This window comes from Neomonachus schauinslandi, chromosome 16 (genome assembly GCF_002201575.2).
Source record: "Neomonachus schauinslandi chromosome 16, ASM220157v2, whole genome shotgun sequence".
Lineage (NCBI taxonomy): Eukaryota > Metazoa > Chordata > Mammalia > Carnivora > Phocidae > Neomonachus > Neomonachus schauinslandi.
The window spans coordinates 55,254,267-55,273,891 of NC_058418.1; the positions used below are offsets into that span (position 1 = coordinate 55,254,267).

General features: G+C 50.8%; 1 protein-coding gene across 1 annotated transcript in view; it reads right to left on the reverse strand.

Moving 5' to 3' along the window:
• Positions 1-795: 795 nt before the first annotated feature.
• The window catches only part of COTL1 (coactosin like F-actin binding protein 1), a 40,322-nt gene continuing 21,492 nt past the window's right edge, over positions 796-19,625 (reverse strand). Inside the window, exons 3-4 of the mRNA XM_021702542.2 lie at positions 16,700-16,857; positions 796-2,074 (exon numbers count right to left, since the gene is read on the reverse strand). Coding sequence (XP_021558217.1) covers positions 1,964-2,074; positions 16,700-16,857 — 269 coding nt within the window. The 3' untranslated portion in view covers positions 796-1,963. The remainder of the gene's footprint in view (positions 2,075-16,699; positions 16,858-19,625) is intronic.

Consider the following 19,625-nt stretch of genomic DNA (forward strand, 5'->3'; position numbering starts at 1 on the left):
ATGGGCCTGACATAAGGAGACCTGAGGCCCTACGGGACATCCTCCTGATCCTTGCTGCCCCTTCTGCCTTGCGACCCATCCCAGCAGGTACCGTTGCTGCTGATTTTGCAGATGAGGAACCTGAGGCCCAGAGACGTTAACTAACTTGCCTGAAGCCACAGAGCTGCAAGCACAGGGAGGGGGAGGAACTGGCACCCAATCGTGGCTGGGGGCGGGCTGGAGGGCGGCCTTGCCCACACCTAGCAGGGCTCCTTCCCACTCTGATTTCGGGTTCTGCCCCCTCCCCACCCCACACTCAGCTCCTCACACCTGGTCGTCTGTATGTCTGAGACTCCTCCAGCCCGATTCTGGGTTTCCACCAGGCTGGCGTGCTGCAAGTCCAGTTTCTGAGCTCTAGAAAACCCCAGAAAGGCTGCTTTCTCTCAGCTTTTCCTGAAGATGGAGTGGAGGATTCTGGCCACTCGGGAGATCCCACAGTCTTGCAGCACGTCACCGTCCCAGCTACAGCGCCAGGGGCACAGGAAGACCTGGGTTCGAATCCCAGCTCTGCACTTGCTAGCTGGGCAGCCTCAGGGGACTCACTCTGTCTCCCCGAGCCTCCGTTTCCATAAAACAAGGACACAAGCGGCACCTTTTTCTTCAGGTTGTTGTGAAAAATTAAATAAGCAACAGAATATGAATGTGCCTCGCCCCCAATGACGCCACGAATGTCTGTTAGACTTGAATATGACGGCGGCCTTCGTGTGTAAGTCAAGAAAGCAGCATTTTCACACACGCCAGACAAACCTGTTTTTTGAAAAACAAAAAAAAAATTTATTTCTGTAAACTGTTTGAGGGCAGATGTTCTTCACAACCCCAAGACAGCACAGATTTCCTACCCCCAAATGAAATGAGCAAGGAAAAGAAGAAAAAGAACAACACAAACTGTGCTCATGAAGAACCAAGCCAATCTCATCTTTCTCTGGGAAAAAAAAAATCCTTTTGAACGCGTGGTGCCCACCCGGGAGGAACACCACAGACCTTCTCGTGCCACGAGGGCAGGGACCCGCTTAGTGGCAGAGCTGCCCCCCCCGGCGCAGAGGGCCTCCCCGAAAGCGAGGAATCGGCCCCCAGTTCTACCTGAATTCCCGCTGTGCACCCTGGCCTCCCTCCCAGGCGTCCTCACCGGGGGAGCCCCTGAAGGGAACTCTGAAAGATTCCTCGTCCCCACTGGACTCGGCCCCGCGCCCCCACTCCATGCTGCGATGAGACCTCAAGCCCAAGGGTAGGAATGAGCCACTCCAGACCGTGTGCCCAAGCCGCAGCTGGGCAACTGTTAAGGCAAATTTTCTCTCTTCCGTTGGGTCGGAGTCAGGCCTGAGCGTCTCACTGCCGAGCACCGTCCCCATTGGATGGATGCGTAACTTAGGCAACTCTGAATCGGGGGGTGAGGGACCCCGGAGCACGCTCGGGGGTGGGGGTGGTCTGAGCCTGATGCATGGGATCGACGTGTGTGCTGGCGAAGGCGGCCCCCCGACAGGCACAGTGGCCTCCTCCACCAAGCAGGCGGGCGCCACGGACACCAGACGGCGGCCCAGACCCCCAGGCGACGCGAGCTGGTGGCGGGAGAGGCCAGGCGGGATGCAGTGTAAGAGAATGCCAGAAAAAGGGGGCACCACAGGAGCCTCAGATCTTGGTGATGTGCGTGGCCTTGGCATCAAAATGATTTTTCCTTAGAACAAGCAAGAGGGGGAGAAGGAAAAGGAGATAAAAGAAAGATGTTCCATGAGCTTCGGGAGATAGGGCGCAGGGGGGCTCGGGAGGGAAGCAGGGAAGGGGAGATGAGCCGCAGACAGGGTGGCGCGCGTGGCCTCGCACGGCGTCTCCTGTCCCTGGTGGGCTGGCGGGCTGGTGGCTGAGGCCGCGGTCCCCTTCCCCGGGGAGCAGGCGGATGACATTGCAAGGGGCAGGGGAAGGGCTGGGGTTACTCCGTCTGTGCGTCGTAATTGGCGCCCCCCGCCTTCTTGAGCTCGCTCTTGATGAAATCTTCCTCCAGCTCCTTCCGATCGCTGATCACAAACTCTTTAGCAAAATTCTGCAAGAACAAAATAAAACACAGAGTTCCCGTGAAGAAGGGACAGGATCAAAGTGTTGCTCAGAAAACACACCAGAAAGTCCTGGCACCCAAAATACTAAGAAATGATCAAAATGAAAATTTGGTGGCAGCGTGGTTTGGCAAGAAGAGGAAAAACCGTGACTGGAGATCAGGAAATGGGTGAAGTCAGGATACGGTGTAGTCCCGACCAAGGTGATGGGCCAAGGTCAGACCGGGCTTGAATGCTGCGCTGTCATTTTCTGGCTGTGTGACCTTGGGCAAGTTCCTTCAACTCTCTGTGCCTTAGTTTCCTGGTCTGTGAAAGACCAACCTGTCAGAATAATAGGAGAAGAGGCCAGAAAGACAGGCGGGTGTGCTGGGAAGTGTTTAACATCAGGCTGTTCCAAAATGAGGGGTGGGGGCAAGTCCTGAACAGAAGCTTGTGCTCATTTCCATGGTGTGAACATTTGCACCAAGGTGGGTTTCAGCCACAGTGATGAGCTGAATCGGTGCAGACACTGTCTGCCCTCGGAGCGCACAGACTTCACCATAAGTTCCCCCGGGCCTGGCCCATGTGAGGTACTCAATAAATGCCTGTGGCATGAATGTGTGAGGCAGGTGATCTGGCTTATCTGAGAACTCCGAGCCATGAAGAATCAACAGTTATTTTGATATGTGGATCACGAGACTTCACCAAACAAGGATGGTGAAAGAGAAGAAAACACAGAAATTTACCAAAATACGAATAAAATGTCTGAAGGTCAGAAAATCATCCATACACACACACACACAAAATCCACAAGGAAATAGTGTAAACAATGACCACCATTTATTAAGCACCTATGGGTACCAGACATGGTCACACGTTGGCAAACTTAATTCTTTTTTTTTTATATATATATATTTTAAAGATTTTATTTATTTATTTGAAAGAGAGAGAATGAGAGAGAGCACATGAGAGGGGTTAGGGTCAGAGGGAGAAGCAGACTCCCTGCCGAGCAGGGAGCCTGATGCGGGACTCGATCCAGGGACTCCAGGATCATGACCTGAGCCGAAAGCAGTCGCTTAACCAACTGAGCCACCCAGGCGCCCATGGCAAACTTAATTCTTAAAACCCTTTAAGATGACCCAGCTACTCTACCCCTAGAGATCTACACAAGGGAAATGAAAGCACACATCCCCACAAACACTTGTACACGAATATTCACAGGGGCATTATTCATAACAGCCCAAAAGTGGAAACCACCCAGATGTCCATGGGCAGAAGAGCAGGTAAATAAATTATGGTCTGTCCACAAGATGGAATATTACTCAGCCATAAAAAGGAATGAGTTGTTGATACACAGTATCATGGATGAGTCTCAAAACCATCATGCTGAATTGAAAGAAGCCAGACATAGGATCACGTACTGTATCATTCCCTTTACATGAAATGTCTGGAAAAGGTAAATCCACAGAGACAGGAAGTAGATTTGTGGTTTCCGGGGACTGGATGGGGAATAGGGGGTGAGTTCTAATGGGGACGGGTTTTCTCCTGGGGATGGGGGATGAAAATGTTTGGGAACTAGATAGGGATGGTGGTTGCACAACACTGTGAATGTACCAAATGCCAATGAATCGTATAATTTAAAATGGCTAATTTTATGTTATGTGAATTTCACTTCAATTAAAAAAAAAAGACTACAGAAAAAAAGTCACCATGCCTCCAAGAAGAATGAGTAAACCAAGAGAACACTCAAGGTCAAGTTTCACAGTATAAAGACAAACCATTTGCCATACCAAGCCACTAAGATTCTAACAGGGAGGGGAGAGGGGAAGGTTAATATTTGTCAAGCAACTCATATGTGCCAGGTGCAGCCTCATACATCTCACTTAATCCTCCCTCAGCATGTTAGCTTTTTTTTTTTTTTTAAGATAAGACCCACGGGGTTGGGCTTGAAGAGATTGTGTAACTAGCCCAGAATGACTAAACATCCTTCTGACCCTTTCTATTCCCATCCACCATCCTGTGCTTAAAATTTTAAGCATTGGTGTCTGTCTTCAGTATAGTGAGTGAACACAAGTTGGACGTATGGGCCAGGAAGGGGAACCGAGAATTAACGTGTTTCTCAACCTGAGCCCCAATGGCAGTGGGGGGAGGGGCAGAGAGCAGAGGAGGAGGAAGCCAACAGCTCGAGATGCCTCTAGCAGGAAGTGCAAAGTTCCCCTGCTGTGTGATAGCTATATATGGTGACAAAAGAAATAAGATCACTCCTGTTCATGTCTGTTAGCCATTAGGAGATTTAGATTACCAAGAAGTTTGATAAGGCACTAAGAAATCTACAGTGAAACTGTGCACGGAGCTATGCAGAGTCCAACTGAAAACCACCAGCATATGGGAAATCAAATCACAGACAAAATAAGGAGCAATCCAGAATAACAGAATCTAGTAAAAACGTAACATAACAATAAATGTAAACAAGCAAAATTATCCCCCAAAACAGCTATGTCTTAGACTATCAAAAAACACCCCCCCCCAAACTCTATGCTAGATACCAGAGACATGATTTAAAAACCAAAAGGTGAGGCAAAAAATGATTATATCAAAAAAAGTACACAGAGAGGCAACCTCACCTGCTCTCACTATGGGAGCAGCATCCGCCCTCCAGGGGGCCAAAGGAGTGGGAGGGCGTGGAGACATGTGGAGGGGCCGCCCCCACACAGGATGCTCAGCACCCCCAGAGGCTTCGAAGGTGAACTGACACTTCCCCTCAGGGTGTGGATGCTACAAAAAGTCCCCAAAAGGTCTGAGTCAGCCAAAACCCAACTCAACATCGACCCCTCCCTTCCCCATCTCGGTTCCTTCCAGCAATCCTCAGAAGGGACCTTGCACTTGGCAGGGTGAACACCAGCGACCCCAGGGAGTGGGCTTCATTGTGACATTTCAAAAAGAGGCAGAAACAGCAAAACCAGCTCTGTAGGCAGCCGGACCCCCAACCTGGGAGCAACACACCGGACGGGAAGGAGCCTGCATAAGGACCAGCCCACAGCTGAGAACCACAAAGAGCACATCTGAGCAGGGCCCGACCACCACCTGCCTTTGCTCACACCTCTACCCTTAGCCACTGTCCCTAGCACCTTCCCGCTGTCACCAAATGCCTACAGGGCAGAGGCAGGTGATACCAAAGGCCGCAGTTGTCAGAAGGAGACAGGGCCCAGAGCAATGCTAACACATAGGGAATTTTTCACTTTCTAGCAACCACGTTGAAAAAAAGTAAAAAAGAACCTGGTGATAGCAATTTTCATAGGATTTTTATCTAACTTTACAGATCCAAAATGCTGCCATTTTAACACGTAACCAACATACAAAATCATTAATGGGACCTTCCACATTCGTTTCTGTGTAGGAAGTTTTCGAAACCCAGTGCACATTTTACACGTACAGCACAAAGCAGTGCAGACGGGCCAAACCTCAAGTGCTCAGCAGCCCCGTGAGGCTGGTGACGGGGCGGGTCTAGATAGAACAGGAAAGAGTCTGAAAGAATAATGTGCTCAGTCAAGGAGAATCATGAATCATAAAATAGCTCAACTGATATGAATAGAGGAGGGGGAGCTTTCGGAGGCCTGGACATGGGCCATATCTTGATCCAGAACTTAAAAAAAAAAAAGCCCTTAAAACTCTGACATTCACCCCCCATCTGATTGAAAAGCAGCAAGAGATGCATTCCTCCCAGGGCACACAGCAGCTTCACGGCAGGGGCCCCGTGGGGCAGGTTCTGACCCTGGTCTGTCCTGTCCTCTCCCTTCCTCTGCTCCAGACTGCCCGTCCCTCCCACCACAGCCTCTGTCATACCCTCAAGGCCACAAAGCCACATGGCAACAACTTCAAAGCAAAAGGTGCCGGTCTGGAGGCACGGTCACCTGTGGTTCTAGAAAGATCTTCTCTGTCATATCTGGGAACACTCTGTCCCTGGCTGATAGCTTCCAGAAAGGGTCACTCCTCACTCTTTTCCATGGAAGAGGCCCATGCATCTAAACCTGACTCCAGGATGGCCTTGAGACATGCAATACCAAGTTCAGGATGCATTTGTCCCTGTGACTTTTCTCAAGTGCATATATGTTCATATTTCAAAGATGTAAGACAGACATTGCTTCCATTAGAAGCTTCCAATGGTCTGTCCCTAGGAAGGCAACTCTAGAGAAGGACAGGTTAGAACCAGGCTCTGTACATAGTCTAGAATCTATTTGCGAGACTGGTTTAAAAAGTGTTTAAATATTTGCCTGTCTTTTGTTTTAAACCATCTCACTTTTTTTAATTCTTTTTTTTAAGATTTTGTTTATTTATTTATTTGACAGAGAGAGAGAGAGAGAGCGTGTAAGCAGGGGGAGTGGCAGACAGAGGGAGAGGGAGAAGCAGCCTCCCTGCTGAGCAGGGAACCCCATGCAGGACTCGATCCCAGGACCTGAGCCCAAGGCAGACATTTAACCAACTGAGCCACCCAGGTGCCCCACCTTTTTTTTTTTTTTTTTAAGTAGGCTCCACAACCAGTGTGGAGTCCAATGTGGGGCTTGAACTCACAACCCTGAGATCAATACCTGAGCTAAGATCAAGAGTTGGGCACTTCACTGACTGAGCCACCCAGGCGCCCCTAAACCATCTCACTTTTAAACGGCTCCCAACTGCCTGGGTTTAAACCCCAGCTTCAGTCCTGAAGTGTGCTGGGCGTGGGTTTGGTCCAAACACAAACAGGAACATTTGTCCATTTGCATCTCGGGCAGTTGGCCCTCCCCAGGGTCTTCCCCTCCCCCGCCACCCTGGGACTGACCACCCTTCCCCCACACACACTCCACCACCCCGACACTCCACGCCCCCAACTCAGTCTCCTCGTGTGCAAATGAGGACAATAAGACCTACATCCTGGGGCTGTCAGGAGGATCTGATGAGTGTGCATAAGGCTTGGACACTCGATGAGGGTTCCCAAGAATGAGGAGGTGATATATATTTTTTTTAAAGATTTTATTTATTTATTTGAGAGAATGAGAGAGAGAGAGCATGAGAGGGGGGAGGGTCAGAGGGAGAAGCAGACTCCCTGCCGAGCAGGGAGCCAGATGCGGGACTCGATCCTGGGACTCCAGGATCATGACCTGAGCCGAAGGCAGTCGCTTAACCAACTGAGCCACCCAGGCACCCTGAGGAGGTGATATTTTAAGTGATCCTGGGTTCACCTTTGTTCTCAAGATTGTCAGGGGAATCTGAGATGGAAAGTTTCCTGAAACACTCAAGAGTGAAGGCACAGGGAGCAGCAGCTGGTTCCTCTTCTCTCACCCACAATGGTTTCTTCATCCCTGCCATTTATTTTAATGAAGGAAAGTCCAGGTGATTCCTTAGCATAACCAAAGCAGCAACATCGGCATCTCCTGGCCCTTGCAGAGAGAAGACAGCAAATCCAGCTGCACACCCAAAAGCTGGGCACAGGGTTAGCCACAGGAGGATAGGCAGGAAGCCTGTTGGGGTAGAAGCGTCGGGTCTCCTACCCAGAACACTAGGACTAGGGTGGGTCACTAACCTATGCAGAGAATGTGGGTACAGAGAAAGGTCTGGGAAGAGAAACTGAGTGTGGAGTCTTTGGCAGTTAAGTTTGTGATGTCAGCAATGCACGTTTCTACAAAGTGGGACGAGGGAAGAGAGGTGACTTTCATTGCATCCAAAGAGAAGGAGAACTAATGCCATGCATTTCTTCCAGCAAACACATGCTTACTAAGCACCTGCTGTATACCAGACATTCTCCTAGGTCCTGGGAAGGCAGAAGTCTGGTGCTTCGGACTCTCTTTTTAAGAGTCTGAGAGCATAGGAAGAGAACCAGGGGGGCTCTAAAATGCCCCAAGGGAAGCAGTCAATGGCTCTGGGCCCTGGTCTCTATCTCTGTGATAGAAGAGGGAGAGACAACAGGTTCTCCTGGCACTTTCCCAGCAGCCATCTGTGGCTTTGCACCTGAGCCCCCGGAGCATGTGGGGCACAATTCCACCTCGGATGCCAGAATCTGAGGGGCAGTGGGGAAAACTGGCACAGGAAAGTCAACTATGGGATCAGAGATTGGCTTTCAAAGGGAAGACGTGTGCTAGCTTCAGGTCCATCCCCAACCCCTGCAGAGAAGTGCGGGCAATAGAATCTCTCCTCCCCCGTGTGTGAGCTGGGGCAGGGGGTGGACAAGACACATGCTGGCCGCAATAATGTATCTCTTCCCCAAGTGGGTAAAGATTAATTATAAGCCAAAGACCTCAGTATGCTAAGGAAAGCAGTCAGTGTCCCACAGCCTACATCGTGCTAGGAGAAAGGACACCTCCGAGAAACAAGTGCAAGATGAAAATGCACAGTGCCAAGGGCGCCTGGGTGGCTCAGCTGGTTAAGCGACTGCCTTCGGCTCAGGTCATGATCCTGGAGTCCCTGGATCGAGTCCCGCATCGGGCTCCCTGCTCGGCGGGGAGTCTGCTTCTCCCTCTGACCCTCCTCCCTCTCATGCTCTCTCTCATTCTCTCTGTCTCAAATAAATAAATAAAATCTTTAAAAAAAAAAAAAAGAAAATGCACAGTGCCAAGCCCGCTGGGTGTTCAGCTGCCAACCCCTCCTGGGCCCCCCACACTTGCCCTCCTACAACCATTCTAATGAGCTTCAGAGACCCAAGTTTTGCAAAATCCTTCCAGCAAGGTGTAATTTACTCAAAAAGAACAGGTTCTTATTAACAGGCATGAGTCATTATAGAAAAGGGAAAAAACAAACAGCAAAATGGCACCGTCTAGTATTTGGCAGATTCGGGAACAAAGGCCCCGGCGTCACCCACGCAGCTCATGAGTGACATGACCCCACTTCGCTAGGGAGAAAACAGAGGACAAGGGAGAGGCATTCGGTCACATTTCAGGGGGGCACCGGGGAATTGTCCAATCTTCCAAGGCAGGTGGCAAGGAGGCACGACATCTTGGAGCATGCTGGGCGTAGGGTTGGGCCAACACCAAACAGGGGCAGTTGTTCATATGCCTGGAATCCTGACCCCTGCAGGGCCACCCACCTCTTCAGCATTTGGGTGACCGCCTGGAGTCTGACCCCTGCTCTCCTGACCGTGGATATTTACAGAAGCCCCGACACCCCTCTGCTGATGTCTGACTACGGCTACATCTAGATGGGGAATGGCAGGAATGTGGGAAACATGCTTCACTCCTCCTGCATCCACGGCAGACATCATCATCAATCAGGGCACTTTTCTCACAAGTCCAGACTTAGCATCAGAAGCCTTCTTAACCCAGAGCCCCTGCTATTGATCGACTGACAAGCACAGTTAAATCCAGGCTGACGTTTTCAATTTCTGCCTGGTCAAAATTGTGCCCAGCCTTTCTTCTCAGCCACACCCACTTGGGGAATTTTTCCCAGGAAATAATTCAACAGACTTTTTTTTTTTTGGTAATTATAATATATACTCACAGATGTTCATTGTCAGTAAACACCAGATTGTTTCCCCATTTCAACAAAACTTGAATAAGTAAATAGTATCTGCATCGAACACTTCATATACATCAGGAATTTTATGCCATATTTTATTTAATTTTTATAATCCCATAAGTTGGATATTATCATCCCAAATTTTCAGAGGAGGAAGCTCAAGTTCAGGGAAACGAAGTAAGTAGTCAGCAAAAGGTGACACCTGCTGAGTGGTGGGCTGGGCCTGGACCCCACAATGGAGCCCGTGACAAGGTCTTTACAAAAGTGAGGCGTGGTCCATGGAAGGGACGAGAAACAGGAACAACCCCAAGGACACAAGCTGCAAAGAGCACAGGAAACTCCAGCCCAACAAGGTCGTGGGGTACATTCATGTCACCCGTGAAGAGGAGGGGACTGATCTCAGTGCTCCGGGCTCCTTCGGTGAAGACCTCCCTGAGTTCTAGCTAGGTCCCCGCTGCAGGGAAACCGTATGCCAGTGCCCATGCCACCACCGGCTGGCCAAGGGCTGGGACCCATCTGGGGCTTAGCGAGGGGCACCCAGGCCCCAGCCCGCCAGGCAGAGCTCTTGGCTCGTGCAAGCAGCGGCCAGTTATGTGCCAGGCTCAGGATGTGGGGCATCCTCCTCTCTCTCCTAAGAGCTGTAACTTCTTGGTAGCAGGAGCACAGACTGGGTCCCATGGCTCCCCACCGTGAAAGTGGCCTCTGATCCTCCACCAGCTGCTTCTGCCTCAGCCTCCACATCTGAGTAATGGGGGTAGTAACAGCACCTGGTCCATGATGACTAATCCTGGCCCCCATCCGTGATACCCACACCGCCCTTCGCAGGCTGCCTGGGGCTTTGTATTTCTGATCAGGTCGTTTGTGTCTTAAACATAGGACACAAGCAACAAAAAGCCCCCTTGCCTGAGCCCAGGCCCAGGTGAAATGCATGAGCACAGAAGGCCCTTTCTGGTTCGGAGAATAAAGGGCCTTTCCATAAACCACGAGCTGGAAGAAGCATTAACATTCCTGGTGAAAACAAACAGCTGACACCCTCTGGAGAGCCTCGAAGCAGCCACAGTCGGTCCCCAGAGAGCCGGGTCCCCAGAGTGCGGGCGGCATCAGCCCCTTAAATCTCATGACACGGACGAGTGCGGGTTCTCCCGGCCAACCCCGCCAGCTCGCACTTCTGCTTGCTACAGAAACAGAAGCAGAGTGTTTGGAAATCCCAGTCCACCCCCAATTCCCTCCCTGAGTGTAACTGGCTTCCACAATTTAATGCAATCCTGAGACCAGTTATTGAACATTTAGGAATGTTCTTCCTCTGTCCTAGGAATGTGCAAAAAGTAAGACACGGTCTGAGGCCTGTGTGAACAGATTTGTGTCTTCACTTTTTAACACCTGTTTTCCTAGCTCTGTAATAACGTTGCCATGGTCCCTGCCCTCGGGATTACCATCTAGGGTCATTTATTTATAGTTCATGGAATCTATAATTCATGGGATCACAGTAGAAACACAGATGAAGGAGCAATTAATTCTGATGGAGGCTGGTAGGAGAAAGGCATAAAGAAGGAAGGTTTTGAAGGATGAATAGAAGTTCATGGGTCACCAAAATAGAGAAACCCTTTCCCCTTTGCATTTACTTAATCCTTCCAACAGCCCCACGGAAATTTACATTCTCTTTTTTATAACATCTTTTTCATAGATTCGAAAGACAAAGTTACTTGCCTGAGGTCCCAAAGCAAGGAGTTGACGGAGCTAGAATATCAACTTGCGTCTCACATCCCCTTAAGCCCATGCTCTTTTCCATTTGACACAGCAGCATTATTATTATTTTTTTCAAACAAGTGCTGAGCAATGATATTCCATTTCCAGTTTTTATTTTAAAGGCTCTACCATCAAGAAGACTGAGTAAGTTTAAAAATAAATCTAAGAGGTTTATTTCCCGCACAACTCAGAGCCTTTAATGGGCCATGCAAATCGACAGAAGTAGGGTTTCCAAACCGCATGTGGCCTCAGAACATTTTCTTGGTGCTGAGGACTTTGGAAACGGGCAGCGGGGCCAGGTGACTGCAACGGGGCTCTGGGGCCAGGCGGTCTGGGCACCAAGCAGGGCTTCACCATGTCCAAGCCCTGGGACCCTGAGCAAATGACTCGGCTTCCCTGGGCCCCCAGCCCCTCATCTATAAAATGAGGAGAGGGATAGAACCAGGCTTGTGGCAAAAAAGTAATGATTTCAATATGGGGAAAGTCCTTCAAAATGCCAAGCACACAGCGGAGCACAATAAAACCATCGTTAGGCATGTTATTAGCACAGGGATACACAGATGTGGCCCTCTTGCTGGAGCCTTAGGTATACCTGGTCTTGGCCCTGTGGGGTGAGAGGGGGTCCAGCATGACCCCGCTCCTGGGGTTTCGAAGCCATGAGAATACACATTAAGCTGAGAGTTCCACACAGTCACTGAAACGTCCGTCCTTCCTGCCCTCACTGCTCCTTGGGGGCACAGGACTGCCCTACTTTCCCAAGGGTGAAAGCGGAGATGGACCTTGGTCACTCCACGCCATGAACATTCATAGGATGTTAAAAAATAAATAAAAGGGGGGCGCCTGGGTGGCTCAAGTCGGTTAAGCATCTGCCTTCGGCTCAGGTCATGATCCCGGGGTCCTGGGATCGAGCCCCGCATCGGGCTCCCTGCTCGGCGGGGAGCCTGCTTCTCCCCCTCCCACTCCCCCTGCTTGTGTTCCCTCTTTGCTGTGTCTCTCTCTGCCAAATAAATCAATAAAATCTTTAAAATGAATAAATAAATAAATGAAAGGATCACACGAATAAAGCCATTCTGCAAGGCAAGCACGATGCACCACCAACCGAGTCTGCTCTCAATCAAGCCAGCCTGGGCCAGCCTGGACAGCAGGCCCCTAACAGGGGGGCCTGCCTTGTCCCCATAATCCTGTACAGACGCCAGAACAATGGCCCGGGTGTTCTGTCCCCGGCACCAGCCGGGCCCTTCTGTGTGGCAGACGACAGCCAGGGCGGGGCAGCCAGGCATGCTGTCCGTCCGGCCAAACCCCCCGACCCCAGTCTGGGCGTCACCACCGTCCAGTCCGATTTGCCCGGGAGACTGTCTTGTTTTGTCTCCCTTTCCCCTGGGCACAGACCTATCTCAGTTTCTCAGCCTGGCTGAGAAACAGACTAGAGACCCCAGGTCAAACCTCCGGATTTTGAACTCCTCTGCTGCTCCGGCCTGGGTCTGCTGCTTGGGAGCCAGGGCTTTGGGGCAAGTCCTAGCACTGCCCTGGGCCCAGTTGCCCCATCTGTTAATGCAGCTGTGCAGCAGGCCCCGGGGGAGGGAGGAACTGGCCAATGTCAGCACTGGCAACGGTGGGCCAGGCCGGGACCTCTGGTGTTGCTGATGGCGGGGACTCCGGTCCAAGCCATGTGCAGGACAACGAGGCGATGTGGCTCAACCACAGACTTACCATCTTCTAAGGAAATAACGCCCAGGGGAGATAGAGAGCTGTGTCTCACGGGTCTTGTCGAAAAGGGGAAGCTAGGAATAAGAGCAGCTACCACAGCCAGGTCTTTCCCAGACGTGCTTCCAAGCATTGCCCTCCATTTGCTCAACCCTAAGAGGCAGATACTGTATTACCCCTGTTTTGGACTTCAGAGGACTGAGGCCCAGAGAAGGTAAGCAACGCACCCGAGGCTACACAGCAAGGGCTGAGGCTGAAATCTGAACCCACACCATCTGGCTCAAAGAGCTCCACTTCAGACCACAGCACTGCAATGCCCCTCTGCCCGACACAGTAAAATGAGGTTCCTTCAAAGGAATGATGCCCTAAACAAACTGCCACACTTTTTAAATGAAAACGTTTCAAAGCGGAATATGACCTAGCAAGTCAACCCACTCAACTCTTCATTTTCTAAATAAGGAAACTACAGCCCGGGAAGGAAAGAGACTTGGCCACGGCCAGGCAGGGGGCACAAAGATCGGCCTTTCTTGATTCTAGTGTCTCTTATGTCCATTTACATTGTCTACATTTCAGGCAAAGTACAAGGATGTGGGTCTATTACTTTCATTACAATAAAACCCAAGGGTTTATCAGCAATCTTATAGGCAATCCACTTATTTTTCACATGGAATTCATGGCAAGAGGCATGTGGAGAAGTGCCACAGTCCACAAGACAGAGAATCCAGAATGGCCCATCAGGAAGGTCCCTTAGAGAACATCTGTTCTGAGTCCCTATTAAACAGAGGGGAAACTGGCTGGTGCGCCAGGATCAGCAGGATTTTAGTGACTGTGGAAAGACACATTGTGCCAGCATAATTGACCCTTTGTAACTTAAATGGCTGTATTTGCAACTGGAGCATAAATGTGAGGTATTGTGATAGCTTCAGATAATAAACCCTTTTAAATGCAGAAGTGAAAAAGGCAAAAGGTAATGGTCAAAATATTACACTGCACCTGCAGTTCGAGACGGCATCCCAGCTCCCCGGCCACAGGGGACAAGGGGGTCTTTCCATCTACCAGCATCCCTTTAACACCTGGGAACGTGCCTGAGCTGCCAATCATGAAGCCCGCCTCCCTGCCCATGGGATGTGCATGTGACCTAAGTTGAGCCAATCAGGGTCCTTTTAAGGGAATGATTGACACTGAGGGCTCCCTCTTTCCCTGGGATCAAGACCCAGAAGAAGCACCCTAGCCTGGCCCGTTGCTCCTGTACAGAGGCCACCTGAGGCCAAACCCAGAGAAAAGAGAGATGAGAGGAAGCTACTGCTGGACCCCTGGATCCAGCCACACCTGAAGGCTGGAAACCCTGCGCTTCCCAGTTTAGAAAGCCAGGCAATCCCCCTTTCCCCTTCAAGGTCTCTGAGCTCGCAAACAAATGGATTATGACCAACAGTTCCAAGTGAAACTTCACACCGAAAAATTCTATTTCCCAAAAAATCACCCTCGGCCCCTGGCTCACTCAACCAAACTGAGCCGAGTTCTAGACCTGAAAGGAACTCTGTAGCCTGCTCATGGGGACGGGGTTTCCTTTGGAGGTGATGTAAAAGTTCTGGAACTAGACAGGGATGGTGGTTGCCCAACACTGAATGTGCTTTAACACCACTGAGTCATATGCTTTAAAATGAGGAAAATGAGCAATTTTATGTTACTGCATTTTACCACAATTTTTTAAATGGAAAGAAAAAAGGAGCCCTGCAAAATTCAAAAGACCGCCCCACTGGCAAGCGTTCTCTCCCCACACGCCCTCCCCTGCTGGCCACACAGGTCCGGGCCGGCCAACGGAAGAGGAACACGCATGGAAGGCGGAATGCAGCAGGCGACCTTTGGCCACAGAACAGGCACTCTGTCATTTTTCATTCTGCTGCCACAAAGGAGACCCCTGAAAGCTGGGCAACCACTAAATCCCAAAGGGACCTGGAGAAAAACAGCCCGCGGGGTTGAGTAGGGGGCTTTCCAGAGCAAGGGTGTCAGTGCTGAGCGGGGTGCAGAGCGGTATTAGCTAGTGATGCTCACCAGGATGTGAACTCAATAACGTTTATTAAATAAACACTTACTGGGTCCCAGACCTGGTACTAACGTGCTCAGAGAAGATCATCTGACAACTCAGACCTTTTAAAAATGATGTTCACATCCGTTAACTCTGGAACCCCGCCTCCTGAAAATGGATCCTAAAGAAATAACTCCGAGGGAGAGACAAAGGAGCTGCATGTATTAAAATGTGGGTTGGAACATTATTTATAAAAATAAAAACTCGAAGCAACTCAATAGGCCAACAACAGGGGAACATTTAGTACGTAACAGTGTACTTTAAACCAAATAGCACCAAACTCAGCCACCAGAAAAACGCTCATTACAGAGACTGCAGCTGCATCATTTATGAAATTAGGTTGGCGGTCATGGCGGGGGGGATGCCCACCTAGAGTGCGCTTTGCAGGCTGAGATGCGCTGGGGTGGGGGAGCTCGCCCCCAGAGCTGGCAGGGCGGATGGAAAAGACAGGCCACGATAATGCAAGGATGGGAATTCTTTTTTCTTTCCTAACATTATTTCTTAAGTCAAAGTTTTATTTGCGGGATAATTTTAGACCTACAGAAAGGCTGCCAGAGAGACAGTACGAGAGTTCCCACATACCCCACACTCCGTGTGCGTGAGGGTTAACATCTTACATTCCTGCACTAAGTTGGTCAGAGCTGAGAAGCCGACACTGAAACATTACTGTTAACTAAACTCCAGAACTCGTTCCGATTTCACCGGTTTTTCTGTTCCAGGATCCAGTCCACGAGACCACGTTCTATACAGCCTATTTTTGTGTTTGTTCTGTTTTTGGTTTTTACAATTCAATGGTTTTTCACATAGTCACAGATACGTGCAACCATCGCCATAGTCAATTCAAGAACATCTTCATCCGCTGAGAAAGCAAGCCCGTACCCGTAAGCTACTATCTCCTGATAGGGGGCTTTGAGAAACCCTTTTGCAAAAGAGAGAACCCTTTGGTAAGGAGAGAACTCTCCATCAGCTCCCTTTTCCCCTGGTTTATCTTTCTGGAAATCAGATTTTCTCTTCTCAGCGTGACCCCAAGCCCTCGCCCCACCTGAACCACCTTGGAAGTTTCCGACAGTACCAATTTTGGTTACATCTGGACCAGAGAAACACCTGGAAATAGAGAGCCCTCTAAAACTTCAGGAACTCAGGGACAAAACCCCTCTTCCTACTAACCTAGCAAGGACTGGAGAATAAGCGTTATTACTGAGCACCTACCGCAAGCCCAGCACTGTTTAGAGGCCATGCACGAAGTCTCCCATTGGGTCCTCATGGCCACCAGGAAGTCAGCCATGATCACCCATGATCCAAGTAGACAGTGGCTACCATTTTGATCATCCTTCCAGCCCCCTTCTTCATGAACCACCTGCCCCATCTCAAAGGTAGGCCCTCAGGTGCCATGTTTCCATTATGTGGTGGTCACAATCACAAACCTGGCTACCTGCCCGCACCCCGCACCCCGCAAACAACTCTGGGAACATTTCCTCAGTGGCTCTGGGGGTCCAGAGATGTGGCGCAGTTTGTTTTACGTCCTAGGAGCCAAACCCAGCCCACCCCGTCCCTGGGGATGGTGATCCTTTGTGGGATGTGGCCCGCCCGGACCCAGGAAGAACCCAAGACCAATTACCTGCACGACCTCCTTCACCAGGGTCTTGTCCGTGCCGGTTTTGGCTCGCTGCAGCCCGCTGACATTCTCGCCAATCCACGTGATGAGGGCAAACTTGGACCTCTTGCTCATGGCATCCCCGGTGGTGAAGCGCACGAAGGCAAACAACCGGACGTCATCTGTCATCAACAGCAAAAACAGGGCACAGTGCTCAATGAAAACGTCCCAAGACTTTGCTCCCGCGGAGGAGCCACGAGCCAGAATGCTCCCAGAGCAGCATGGCAGGAGCCCGACGCTGACCTTGCACAACATCCCCTCGTATAACCCCTTGTATAACGGCACCACAGGCTCTGAGACCCAGTTCACACCTAGGAACGGAGGGGCACGTGACACTCCCAAGGCCGTGGGGGCAGTTCAAGGCCATACTGGCCTGGGAACACAGGCCCCTCTGGCCACTAAGCCTGAGACACCCCCCCACCCCCACCCCGCATCCCTCACATGGTCAAGGAAGGCTCAGATTCTGGATCTGACTTAGCGAAACCTTCCTCAAGTCCTCTTGTCCCCTGAGGTGCTGCTCAGAATGGGAACTAAGAGGGGAAGTGGGGGGGGGGACAGAGTAGCCCCGATCTTGGAGTGGGGTATGGCCCTAGGACCGCTGGGCCTGTCTAGATCATGGCTGGAGGATTAGCGCAATAAAGAAGGCTGAGTATTGTCCCATTGGACATGTCCTGTTGGCTATATGTTACAGATCTGTTGTTATTAAAAGGCCTCGGGGCGGGGTGGGGGCGGTTTGTTCCACTGGTCCACATCTATCTACCTTTTGTTTCATTACCATGCTTTTTTTCATTATTGTCCCTTCAGATAGCCCGCCATTGCTATGCATTACCCAAAATATCTGCGACAGTCCTGAGTTTTTAGAGTGACCCGTGTGTCCCACTAGGATAAGCTAGGGTTTCTCCACCTCGGCACTCCTGATTCTTGGGGCTGGATCGCTCTCAGTGGTGGGGACTATCCTGGGCAAGGCAGGGTGCTGAGCGGCATCCCTGGCCCCCCACCCACTAGATGCCAATATCACACCACCCCCCGGGCCCCAGTTATAACAACCAAAAACGTCGCCAGACATTGCCCTGCGTCCTTTTGCCCCCAGCTGAGAATGAACTTCTGGGCAGTTTGTGTCCCCACTGAATCAAGACCCTCTTTGTGTCTTCCACCAACATTCTGTGCTTTTCTTTGAGGAAATTATATATCCTCAGTCAGCTTAGTTTCTAAACAGTCCATATTTTAATTGCGATTATCAGGGAGAGCTCATCACTGTCCCTTGCTGGAGACGGCGGCCCAGGACCGGCTTCAGGTGTTCCCCTCCGGCTAGCTGCTCGGCTCAGCTCTTCCGTTCTCAAAGGGCGCCCAGCTCCTGGCTTTAGGATTTCTCAGGTCCCCAAAGCGAGTGGAGAGCTGTGCTTCTCAAGTGTTCGTGTGTGTCTGAATCACTTGGGGATCTCGCTAAAATGCACATTCAGAGTCCACAGGTCCTGGATGGGGCCCCGGGGCCTGCATTTTCTAAGTGGCTCCCAGCATCCCATAGATGCTGATGCTATGGGTAAAAGGACCACATGGGAGCTTTTCTGTATTTTCATTTTTTTGTAAATCAAGGTCTCTTCCTCCTTAGACTTCCCAGGGCCTCCCTGCTGAATCCCACACAGAGTATAGGTTTACACCAAGACCCAAGGCCAACGCCCTCTGAGTATAAAGGAGATCTGGAGCTGGTTAAGTTCGCTGCCTGGTTAGGACATCAGAGCCTGAGCACATCCTGGCCTACAAGCGGTGCTGTCTCATGGGCGGCCAGGGAAGCCAAGGAACACGGTTCTCAGCTGACCACAGACTCCTGATTCGGACCCTACGGTCCAGGCCAGGTGGCTCCATGGCGTCGATGTCTTAAAGGAAACAGGTCACAATCACCCAGTCACAGTTTATAAAACACATTGATGTTTTACTATCTCAGGTGGTCTTTAAAATGATGCTGTGAGGTGGGCCATGGGGGAGGAGGGGACACCACTGTTGCCTTCATCAACACGCACTTCACCCTCTGACAGATGAGGCTCAGAGGTCATGGGATGTGCCCAAGGTGACACGTGACGGTAAGCCGAGGCCTGGGTGGCCTGGGTGTGTCTGCCCAGCCCCCTTCCTTTGGGGGAACTGCCCCCACCCGGCCACAGGAGTCCGGCAGACACCCATTGTGGGAATGGACCATGGGGGTCAGTGGGGACAGAGAAGGACAGTCTCAGGGACATTTCACGGGCCAAATCAAAAGGGCTTGGTGGCAGACTGGCCGTGGGAGGGAAGGAAGCAGGAGTCCAGGAACTCCACATGGGGGCAAGGGAGCTCTCTCTTATTCTCGAGGACTGACTTAATCTCCAAGCCCGGAGCCTCAGCTGCCTCATCTGTAAAATGGGGTGATATTTTTTGGTCCTTCCTTTTTTTTTTTCTAAAAAAAGAAAAAGTCACAGTAAAAGGTAGAAGTCACAAAACATAAGATTCACCACTGTAACTACTTTACAGGGTACGATTCGGCGATATTGAGTACGTTCACAATTCTGTGCCACCCAAGCCCTACCCATTATAGTCCTTCCCCTGCCCCTCTGCCCAGCCTGAAGCAACACTAATCTGCTTTCTGCCTCTGGATCTGCCTACTCTGGGCATTTCACATAGATGGAAGCACACAATCCATGGCCCTCTTTGACTCAGCACGTTGGCAAGGTTCATCCACATCGTGGCATCATCGGTCCCTCATTCCCTTTAGGGCCAAATAATACTCTAGTGTATGGATATGCCACCTTCTGCTCATCCATTCGCCTGCTGATGCACGTCTGGGAGGTCTCCCAATCGGGGTGATTGTGCACCTCCCTCATCAGTCGGCCACAAGGATTAAATAGGAACAGCGTGCAACCCG